The 12,023-nt window shown below is 35.9% G+C and overlaps 1 protein-coding gene across 3 annotated transcripts in view; it reads left to right on the forward strand.

Annotated features, from left to right (window-relative positions):
- MYH10 (myosin heavy chain 10) overlaps positions 1 to 12,023 on the forward strand; it is a gene marked incomplete at its 5' end in the record, with an annotated part of 84,334 nt that overhangs the window by 34,498 nt on the left and 37,813 nt on the right. For 2 of the 3 annotated variants that reach the window (XM_081318318.1, XM_081318317.1), the window contains 6 exons: positions 525 to 620; positions 2,566 to 2,684; positions 5,247 to 5,399; positions 5,824 to 5,997; positions 7,439 to 7,612; positions 8,051 to 8,165. In XM_081318318.1, the coding sequence (XP_081174444.1) occupies positions 525 to 620; positions 2,566 to 2,684; positions 5,247 to 5,399; positions 5,824 to 5,997; positions 7,439 to 7,612; positions 8,051 to 8,165 (831 nt within the window). Of the gene's footprint in view, positions 1 to 524; positions 621 to 2,565; positions 2,685 to 5,246; positions 5,400 to 5,823; positions 5,998 to 7,438; positions 7,613 to 8,050; positions 8,166 to 10,638; positions 10,702 to 12,023 lie in introns of all 3 variants that reach the window. The other variant, XM_081318316.1, reaches the window with a different exon arrangement.

Raw genomic sequence — 12,023 nt, forward strand, 5'->3', positions numbered from 1 at the left:
ACTAATTAACCAGGGGAGTATTGATTCTACCCCCAAAGGTCTGGTCATGCCAGTGCAATGCTCTGGGCTCTTGTATGTGCTTATCTGTAGGAGATAACTAGGATGAGCCTAAGGGAGAGGTCAAACAGGCCATCAGTCTCGAGTCCCTTTGCCTCACAAGAGTTCTAAGTCCAGTCCACCTTGAATTGTCTCTTATTTACCACCAGTTTGCTTGGACTGTTAGTAGTTCAGATTCTTGCAGAGAGCTTAAGTTTGCAATAAACCTATATATTCATTTGAACTCCCTGGACTCCTGATTTCCCACACCTGACATTATCTTTCTGTATATTTTCACTTTGGTCCAGCTACAGAATATACAGCAACTGGGATAAAAACATTGCCTAGGAATACATCCATTTGCCATAAGAAGCCTTTCAGTTAGTTTGGCTTGTAATCTGTATATAAGTCCAGGTGTTCCTACAGTTTAAGTTAGTTCTTAAAGCTATCTTTCTCTATTTCTTGACTTATTTTGTTTTATGTCTTAGCTATGTTGAAAGTGGTATCCTCAGTACTACAGTTTGGGAATATTTCCTTCAAAAAAGAGAGAAACACTGATCAAGCATCTATGCCAGAAAATACAGGTAAAAGTATTTACAGGCAAAGGATATCCTTACTTTATTATGTATTATTATTATAAGACATATAATATATCTTATTGATATTTAGTAGGATAAATAATTTGCTAAGCATCATTTGTATTACTGCCACAAGCAATTTTGGTGGTACAATAATATCAAGTGTTTGAATACAAAGTACAATTCTTATACTCCATTACCATGCCTGTGTAATATCTTTCAAAGTTGATTTTTCAGTTCTGATATCAAGGCAGTTGTTCTCTGAAAAAGTATTTGAATTATGATCTCATGGAAGACTTATCAGCAAAGTTTCTAAAACACAAGTAAAAATGGGAGTGTAACTTCATGAGTTTCAGCTTCTTAATTAACCAGTTTCTGGTGGTGTTTTTTTTAAAATGAGAATAGATATAATTATCTCTCTATATTAGATTAGACTGATGATTGAAATTATAGAATGGTAAATAATGGTGAATTGATAGATTGTATCTGTTCAACAACTCAAAGAAAAATGCTATAGATTTATAATAAGAATTTTAAATTATTCTTTCTTCTAAATTATTGTTTCAATTTCTAGTAGCAAAAATGCCTCACGTTCTTAAAAAGCTCTGTATTTTGTACTGGCTTCGGACTTCATGTCTTTATATATAATTCCTTAGAAGAGAGGAAAGTATCAGTGGCATGAATGGTGTTGAAATGGTGTTTCTACTGAAAGGACATAGGCAAAATTATCTTTGGTAGTGGTTTGGAAAGCATAACAAATTCATATGTACAGATAGTCCTCGCATAAGGATCATTCATTTAGCAATCGTTTGAAATTACAACAGCGATGAACAAAGAGATTTCTCTGTGCCCAAACCTATGGCCATTACAGCATTGCCACAGTCATATGGCACTTGGCAACCCACTCTCACTTACGATAAGTTGCCAAGGGCCTGGCATTATGTGATTGCCATTTGGAATCTTCCCTGCTGGCTTCCTCAGAAAGTCAACAGGGAAAACAGCAGGGAAGGATACAAGCTGTTGCTGCCTGCCAAGGGGACTTCTCTGGGTTCTGTGGGATAGTTGAAAAAGATTTGTCCCAAAAATCCAAGCAAGATTTTTGCACGGAGCACTTGCAGCATGAGGCTTTCAGCTGCCAGAAACGCGGGGACATTTTAGGCTCAGTTATGGTCATAAGTTGAGGAATACCTGTAAATATAGATAAATACATAAAAGTATTTCCATAAACATGTACTTGTATTTGGTTTTCCACAATTCGTTTCCACGTAGCTAGTTTGTCATGCATTGGAATTATTAGGGAGGAGGGATTGAAACATTTTACTCATGCTACCATTTGATCTCCCTCTCTTAACTTTTCATAGTTGGCTACCAGTGCCAACAGTTCTCAGAAATACTATTTCTGCAAGTAATTTAGTAATTAAAGACTTGTGAAACTATTAAAATATACTAATGGATGAGTGCGGTTAAAATTATCACTTTTCCCAAGTCATTTTTTTGGTTGCCAGAGTACAAGGTTTACTGTTATTCTGGGCTTGATTTAGTGAGGTACATTTCAAATGATGGCTAATCATGGGATTCTGAATTGTTTTAATATCCCACTGAGAATGTCAGTAATAGGGGAAAATAGCTTTTCTGAAAGCCAAGTTACATATTGCTGCTAAAAGAATATATGCAAAGTATAGTTCAAGGGAAATGCTAGATGCACGGTGGATACCCTTTGATATATACAAGCTGACATTGAAGCCCAATTGGCCCAAATGTAGATCACGGAGAAAATTCAGTCTTGCAACATACAAACATTTCACAGCAGAGATATAGATTTCATTTTTACTTGAAAATATTTTCCCAGTGCTAGATAATCTGAAAACAGTATTTTTTTTAAATATATAAATTGCACAAGCAGTAGCTGAAGGAGAATTGTGATAACTGACTTCATTGCTTTCGTTTGTAGTTGCACAGAAGCTCTGCCATCTGTTGGGAATGAATGTAATGGAATTTACTCGAGCAATACTCACTCCACGCATTAAAGTTGGCAGGGACTATGTCCAAAAAGCCCAAACCAAAGAACAAGTAAGCCAAAATACAGAATGATATATCTTATTGTACCCGTCTGCTTCCAGCTAACATATCTGGAACTTTTATCATGGGAGGCAAGGGCAAGAGTGATGATGATGGACATACTTTACATTATAGTAAGACCTTATCAGGTTTCTGTTCTTGAGCTGTAAAGTTTTGCTTTGTGTTCCAGAAGTAGCTGTTAGCTTACTTCTCCAACAGTGCCTCTGTGTTGAATTTTGGTATAGGCATAACTGAACATAAGCAGTTTTGGATAGAGGGACAGAATAGTGGAGGCATGATTGATGAGCATGCAGCTCTTAAGAGCATTTTAAATCTGGCATTGATGGAAGTTTATTCAGTTGAGAATGTTTTAAAGGGCATTTGGGTAGAACTTAGAAACCTGATTCATAAATTATGCAATTTTATGTCAGTTGACTGTAATGTTTATCTTTGGCATGAAAAGTAATATAGTTCTGGTTGTTTAAAAAATCTTTACATCTACTTTTAATGCATAGCTTCTCTTTCAAAAAGTTTGCTGAAAGAAGAGATTTTAACATTTTAAGGATAGGAAATGGATCCTTTCATTCTGCTATTTTTATCATAATAAACTCATACACATCCACGTACGCATTCTTTCACAGACTGTTCCCCTTATGTTACTTCAAACAAAGCGATTGTGTTTTCCTTACTTTCAAAAGTCCACCCTAGAGGCGATAGTTTACCCAAATCTGTTCAATTTGGAAAACAGCACTACGTATAAAGATATTATGACTGATGTGGGAGAATTGAAATCCAGACAGGAACTAGAACAACAAGGGATAAAATTGGAATGGTGGGCTTACTTACAGATACAAACACAATATGGGAAAGATAAGAAAGAGTGGGGGATAAATATTCAAGAAACTGCATTGGATAAAATCTTATTGGGGCCAGATGAGAAACAAATAAGAAAATTGTATAGATTGGGGTATAAAATGACTGAGGAACAAGTTAAAGAACCAATGCTGATATGGGCTAAAAATTTGGGACATGGTATTGATCTTGATATATGGCAAACTCTTTGGGATAGAAATAAAAAGATAACGCTGGCCTCAGCTTACAAAGAAAATTTATATAAAATGTTTTACCGGTGGCATCTCCCTCCAGCACGATTAGCCAAAATGTACAAAACAATATCCCCTAGTTGCTGGAAATGTTCTGAAGAATTAGGCACTTATTTTCATGTTTGGTGGTCCTGTAATAAGACGCAAAAGTATAGGCAAAGGATATGGATATGGCTAGAAGAAATATCAGGACGGAGAGTAGATTATAGACCAGAATTTTTCCTGCTTGGCATAACAACAGAGAAACATACCAGAGAAGAGTTATATATAATAATACACATCATCACAGCAGCGAGAATGACGTTCGCCCAGAAATGGAAAAATAGTGAAATACCTGACTAGAGTGAAGTGATAAATAAAATATGAGCGTGTGCAGAAATGGACAAGTTAACTTTGGAAATGAAAAATAAAGATCAGTCAGATTATTACAAAATTTAGAATAAGTTTTACCTATGGTGGGAACAGAAAGGAAGGTCTCAATAGAGAAATACAAGATGCTGATTTCACACATTACTAGAATAAGGTGGTCGATAAGATTGAATATTGTATAATTGTATATAAATGATATGTATATAAAATGTATATAAAACACAAAAATGATGTAAGACAAGAAGGAATGTCAGACCGTTAACACCTTGTCCAAAGTTTTAAATAATAAAATTTGCAATAAAAAACCAATGTTAATTGGGACCAGAAACTCCCATCATTTAGCAACACAGTCAAATGTGACTGCTGCTTAATGACAGCAGTTCCATCAATCATGGTTGTCATCGTTGACAATAGCTTGCAACTTCCTGCCAGCTTCTCCATTGACTTTGCTTGTCAGAAGCTGGCAGGGATGGTTGCAAATCACACTCATATGACCACAGGGAAGCTACGACAGCCATAAGTACAAGGACTAAGTACAAGGACCAGGCTGTAATTACCTCTCATTCAGCACTTCATAAGTTGAAACAATTGCTGAATAAGAAGGCATTAAAGAATGACCACCTGTAACGGGCATCTGTAATTCATGCTGCCTAGAACAGTTTTGTTGCTCCTGTGGCCCCTCTCCCACGCAAAGTGCAGTGAAAACTCAAACATTTTTCTAAGTACACTCCTCTCTTAAAAGCAGTGTGAGTGGAAATATACGAAAGAAATTATTTTGTTTCTCCTTTGGATGCTGCAGTTTTCAGTAACTATACTGCCTCTCTGTTGACTTTGTCTTTGTAAATGTTCTGAACAGCTTCAGAGTAGTCCAGTATTAATTTTGAATTTATCCGAAGCAATTACTTTCAATAAGAGCTATACAGATGACAAAACTAGACAACATCTAGTGCATACTTTTATCTTTTTTTTTGTTCAATGCAACTTAATTCCTTTGTACCTTTTGTATTCCAGAATTATTGTGCTAGATTTTTTTTTGCAGTAAAGCATTACTTCTCATCTTTGTACGTTATAAGCTATGATTTCTCCTCCTTCCCTTCTAAAGGCAGACTTTGCTGTAGAGGCATTGGCAAAAGCTACATATGAACGTCTTTTCCGTTGGCTTGTTCACCGTATTAACAAAGCTTTGGACAGAACTAAACGGCAGGGAGCTTCCTTCATTGGCATCTTGGATATTGCTGGATTTGAAATCTTTGAGGTAAACAAAGCAGAACTGAACACTTCCTCTGCGTATCAAATGTTATTGTTAACTTGCAGTGCCAGACATTATCCATCCGTAGTATCAGTTGTGTATATCGTATTATAAATTTCTGCAAGAATTTTTTATGCTAAAAGATAGTGAACTGAATCAGGACTGCAATATACCATTAAAAGTCTGCATGCCATCTGTGATTACATTTCTTAGAGGCTTGAAATTTGATCTGGCACGTATGCTGACTTAGGAAATTCTCAGTGAGATGGGCTTGCATGCTTACGTGTCTGACATTTTCTTGATGCATACTCCTCCAGCTGATGTTTGGCTAAAACACTTAATAAATAATCTGCTGTCTAAAATATTCTTACAATATAGTAAATATCAAAGCTGTACAATTAAAACTTACTTCTCTTGATTGCTTTCTCAGTTAAACTCTTTCGAACAACTGTGCATCAACTACACCAATGAGAAACTGCAGCAGTTATTCAACCATACCATGTTTATCTTGGAACAAGAAGAATACCAAAGGGAGGGCATAGAATGGAATTTTATTGACTTTGGACTGGATTTACAACCCTGCATTGATTTAATTGAACGACCTGTAAGTTCTTATATCCATACCGTTCAATTTCAGCTGGTAGTTTTCTCAGGCAAGATATTCCCACTTGCTAAACTGAATCTATGGGTTATTTCTACCAAAGTTTCCCCCTCCCCCACAATTTCCCTTATTTTCTGATTAGCAGTCCTACCTCTTGGACTACCTACGACCTATAAAGCCCTAAATGGCATGGGTCCGGGTTACTTACGGGAGCATCTGCTGCCGGCATCAACTTCCCTTTGTCCAGTGCGCTCCCACAGAGAGGGCCTCCTTAGGGTGCCATCGGTCAAAGAGTGTCGACTGGCGGCCCCCAGGGGGAGGGCGTTCTCTGTGGGCGCGCCAGACCTTTGGAACCGTTTACCGGTGGAGCTCCGGACGGCTCCCGACCTTCGCTCCTTCCGACGTGACCTAAAAACATATTTATTTGAACAAGCCGGCCTGGTCTGATGGGTTTAGGGGTATTTTAACATTTTGTATTAATCTATTTAATTGGGTTACTGTATTTAATAATTCTTTTAATTTTTATATATTGTATTTTATTGTACTGCCCTGTACACCGCCCTGAGTCCTTCGGGAGAAGGGCGGTATAAAAATTAAATTATTATTATTATTATTATTATTATTATTATTATTATTATTATTATTATTATTATTATTATTACATTTTAACATATTCAGATTGCTTAGTTAAAAATGAACATTTCATAGTGGTTTATGAAACAAAATTTATATCAAATCTGGCCTGTTCGGAACCGGGCCGTGCAAGTGCTTGCCCTTGTGTGCAAAGCTCCCCTCACAGAAATAGTGGCTGCTTGCCCTCACACACAAAGCTCCCTTCATGCAAGCAGTGGGCACATTCGTCCACTGCTCACAAAAATGGAGCTGCGCACACTTGCGCGTGCCTTCCTGCCACTCATAGGGAACTATCCCCTTTCCCCCTCTCCTCCCAGCCACCAAGCCAGAAAACCTGGTGACTGTTGATCCAAAATGTAGCTATTCTACTGTGCAGTCTTTTTACAGTTGGTTTAATATTTACAAAGTATCATTTCTAAAATTGAGTCTGATTCTCACAAAAATATATTTTGTGCACTACTTGTCTTTTAAGAAACATTAATGAAACCATTTATGTTCTGACAGTTTTAATTATATATCATACATCATAACAAATATTGTTATAGCTACGATAACAGTTACAATAAATTGTGAGTGAGCTCCTTGGAGTTTCTATTTCAACAGGTGATAAATTAGAATAAAGCCATCTTATTTTCTTATTTTCACTTATTTTTAACCTTATTTTGTCTTTACCGCCCGTTAAAATAGAAATCTTTCTGATTTTCATACATACAATTTGTTCTGCTTTAGCTGTATTTTCCCATATTGTTTGGTGAATATGAGAAGGAAATAAATAGTAATAATGTATGTATTATTTTTTATTTTTAATTAGGCTAACCCTCCTGGTGTATTGGCTTTGCTGGATGAAGAATGCTGGTTCCCTAAAGCAACTGACAAGACTTTTGTAGAAAAACTGGTCCAAGAACAAGGTACTCATTCCAAATTCCAAAAACCTCGGCAGCTGAAGGACAAGGCAGACTTCTGCATTATCCATTATGCAGGAAGGGTAAGAAATAACCATTGTAAAGTGTAACTATTCTTCAGACTTTCCCTTTGAAGAGATTGTTGGAATTTAAATATAATAGAGTCCTTAGCTGTTTTGACTTCTAATTTTCATACATAATCATGATTATAAAAAGTAACTAAAACATTTTTTAAAAGGATCTAAACAAATAGAATGTGATTGACAAAGATTTCTAGATCTGTTTCTGTTTAAAGTCAATAATCTTTGGAATGTCAATTACTGTATTTAATATTGTGTGATGATGGAACTCTGTCTAATAGCTGTTCTCCCTCCGTTGACCTTGTTGATAGCCAAGCATTTATTATTAATCTAAAAGGATTTCATTGAAAATGACTCCAATGAATAGAGGCATTTGAAATTACTGATGTGAGCAGAAACAGTTTAGTTTCAGGGGATTTACTAAGTTCCCCTTCATTCCAGGTGGATTACAAGGCAGATGAATGGCTAATGAAAAATATGGACCCACTGAATGATAACGTGGCAACTCTTCTGCACCAGTCTTCTGACAGATTTGTTGCAGAACTTTGGAAAGATGGTAAGAATCTGCTCCAAACTCAGGAAAGATATAATTCTATGTAGCCAAACTACAACGTGCTTGCTCAAATATTGCTTACCAAAATTTGCACAGATAGTCGTTGATTAGGATCATAATTGGGATCAGGACTTTCATCACTATGCAGTGCAGTTCTTAAGAGAGTCATCATGACCATCCCAATTTTACTGTCTTTTTTGCTGCGGTTGTTAAATGAATCATGCAGTGGTTAAGCAAATCTAGCTTTCCCCATTGACTTTGCTTGTTAGAAGCCAGCTGGGAAGGTTGCAGATGGTGATCATGTGACCCCTGGACACTGCAACTATCATTTATTTATTAAATTTATATGCCGTCCAGCTCACCCAATAAGGTGACATCATAAATACATACTGGTTGCCAAGTACCTAGATTGCAACATCTGACTACAGGGATGTTTCAGGGATCGCAAGTGTGTTAGAACATATATAAACCACTTTTTCCAATGCCTTTGTAACTTTGATCGCTGAATGAATAGTTGTAAATCAAGGACTACCTGCAATCAGATACTCTGCTATACCATACAGTTATTTCATTTATACTTGTGTCATTATGGTTAGCTGCATTTTTTTGTTCATGCATCAGACTGCTAGATAATTGTGTATTTGAATAGAATTGCTTACTATATTTTTTTTAATTCCATTTATATCCCGCCCTTCTCCGAAGACTCAGGGTGGCTTACAAGCTTAGCAGTAGCCTTCATTCTATGTATATGCCTGCTTATTACGGCTTTCACACACACCCCAAGCGGCATAATTACAAAGTCAGCTTAATTGCCCCCAACAATCTGGGTCCTCATTTTACCTACCTCGGAAGGATGGAAGGCTGAGTCAACCTTGAGCCTGGTGGGATGCGAACCTGCACTAATTGCAGGCAGCTGGTGTTACTTAAGGAGGCATTAGCCCACTGCTCCACCAAGGCTCTTTCAGATTAATCTTGAGAGATTCCATTACAAATAAAACAGCTTCGCTCCTTTATAACAATCACAAAAATTAAAGCTGTGGTTTCAGCCACTATTAATTAAAAAGTAGCCTGGTTTTTCCATAAAATGAAATGGCTGCAAGCTGTGTTTTTATTTAACTAAGTTATTGGACTGCAAGATAGTACACTAAGGGTTTTCGCAAATTGCTAAGATAATGAACATGATTAACACAAGCATGCTTTGAAAAGAGTTTTTAGAGTATAAAGTAATGTGACTGAGGTATCAGTTATCACTTTACTACTTACTTTTATGTTGCATTAATAGTACAACAATTATGTCGGCCACAAATCTTTCTAATATCCTTCTCACAATAGGCATTATCAACTGTTCTCCTTATAGTGTCCAAATATAAAGATATGAAAACAAGGGAGTATTGTATGCTTCTTCTGATATTCGAGGTAGTTTAGCGTATCATGTGTGAAATTGTTACCTTTCATGATTTTGACTAAATCCTTTTCTATCCATTTGGTTTAGTAACTGATAACTCATTCTGTGATACTGAATTTCAGAGGTCAATTATGCTATGTGAGATATTTTATTTTCTTAGATCTGTATCATCCTTACTCAAATTCATGAAATAACCCCAACCTCTAGTATGATTGGGGAAGAGATTTCTTTCATATTTTCCTTGTAAGCCCCTATTGTATTGCTTACTTTACTTTCAAATAGGAAAAGTTGAAATGTTACAACCTTTTACTGTAAGGTAATTGTAGTCTTTTGATAACTGTGTACAAAAAAGGACAGTGCCCATTTCTGCGATATCTTTTTGAGATGTGACCAAAATGGTATATACAGTGTTGCATACTCTGCACCCGAATCATATATTTATGAAAACATTGTGCTACAGTTTTATTTCTAATTAAGATAAACACATCAAAGATTGCTTTTGAACACACATGGATTTAAGAAGGTAGGTTCATAAGTATCTAATAATTATAGCATAGCATTTTTCATTTGAACAGCCATTTAGAAAGATTTTCTATGTTAGAAATAGCCAACATATTTGCACTTGTCATGGATATATGATGAAACCTATAATTCATTTTGTGTTATCTTTCCATTTCTTTGATAGTACATGAGTGTTGCATGCATTTATTTATCGCCATGTCATGTTGTAAGCATAGGATGCTGGTCTAAATGCCTCATTGTTCTAGCAATATTTCATGTTGAAGACCTGTGAATTAATTCTGAGTATATGTGGATATTTTGCACTAAACCCTTTATCGATAAACAGCTGAGGTGACTCTTTTATACAGGCTAATGTTTACTCATATCTAATTGCTGCTGCAACCAGCTATTAGTCTTCTGAGTTCTGAAATGAATACACTACTCCTAATACCCATAATAGACTATATACAGTATATTGTTAAAGCTTCATTGAAATTCTGAGTGGTGGTTTTTTACTAACTGGATTGTCTTCTATATCTGCTTTTTATTTTTGCTGTTTCTGTGCCACAGACATTCACAATATTCAGAGAGCCTCTTTCTATGACAATGTTCCTGGTTTTCCTGATGCACCAGGTGAATGTATGACAAAATAAACGGGGCTCCTAAAAGCAGGACTTGAACCTATAGGAAAAATATTGGTTTTTTTTCCTTTTGCTTATAGGCCAGCATGAACTTTTCATTTCATCCTAGTCTTAGTGTTATCTGCACAAGGCAAGTGTTCTTGTGTGCCTACTATTCAGTTGCTATTGCATCAAAAAGTCTCATTTTTTTCTACTGCACTTTGAAAAAGCTTTGCAAGTGAGTAGCTGCATTTTAAAACATGAGCTTGCTTTTCTGACACATTTGATAATTTTGGATATTTCAGTTTAGAAGTGTTGTTGTCCCATGTTATACTTATACAAATAAAACAGCATTATTTGTCTTTATGTGATATGCTACATTTGAAAATTTGGTGCTATGCAGCAAACAGGTTTTAATTTCACAAGCCATTAAGTCAAAAGTTTGCTATTTTGACCCCTGATATTGTACTCATCCCTCCTTACATTAACAAAGCTACTAATTTAATCTGTATATCACCAGAGTTGTCAAATCTTTTGAGCCTTGCATGGGCAAAGCTGGAGCACAATTTGATAGTGTTTAAGCTGTCTGCATAAATACAATCTGGACTTTTAAAAATGGTAGCCTATTGCTCATAACTCTCTGGGTTATGAATCACAGTGGGAATCCCTGCTTTGAGGGATTCTGGAAAATTAAAATGAAAGCTACATGGTCCTGCTGCGCTCCATTGCTACCAGGAAAACTCATCAAGGACCATTAATAGAAGTGCAGCAAAATATTATGTGCTCAGTTTCAGATGAACAGTAGGTTCATCAACAGTAGATTAATCTCTATTATCCAGGAAGGGGAAAATCATGTGATTTACATTTTTATCTCTATACCTGATGCTACTTGGCTGTTTCTTTCTGTCTCATTGTGTCTTGTTGTACTCTACTGCTAATTCATACATTCTTAATTTTTATTTCTTCCTTAAATGATTTAGCTTAAAAATAATATTTTAAATTCTTTTATTGTTTATTCTAAAGAAGAAAACTATTTTGCTAAATCTGAAACAGTAAATAAGTAGGCATTTTTTATCACTGAATGGTTCCTGTGGAGAATACCAACAAACACTTTATTCGTGCAAAAAAATTAAAATCTCTTCTCAGGAGGCTAATAGCATTTCAGCTGTGGGAACCAATGAATAGAAACAGGGAGAAAGAAGTAGATGGCTCAGATTTGGTAAAAGTTCCAAATCACATGAAATATCAGCTTTCACTTCTCAAGACATTATGTAACCTTTAGTGTGAAGTTATAATCTCATGAAATTTTGATGTTCCTGTCTGAAGCCTCCTTTG

Source organism: Vipera berus, assembly GCF_964194415.1.
Source record: "Vipera berus genome assembly, chromosome: 2".
NCBI lineage: Eukaryota > Metazoa > Chordata > Lepidosauria > Squamata > Viperidae > Vipera > Vipera berus.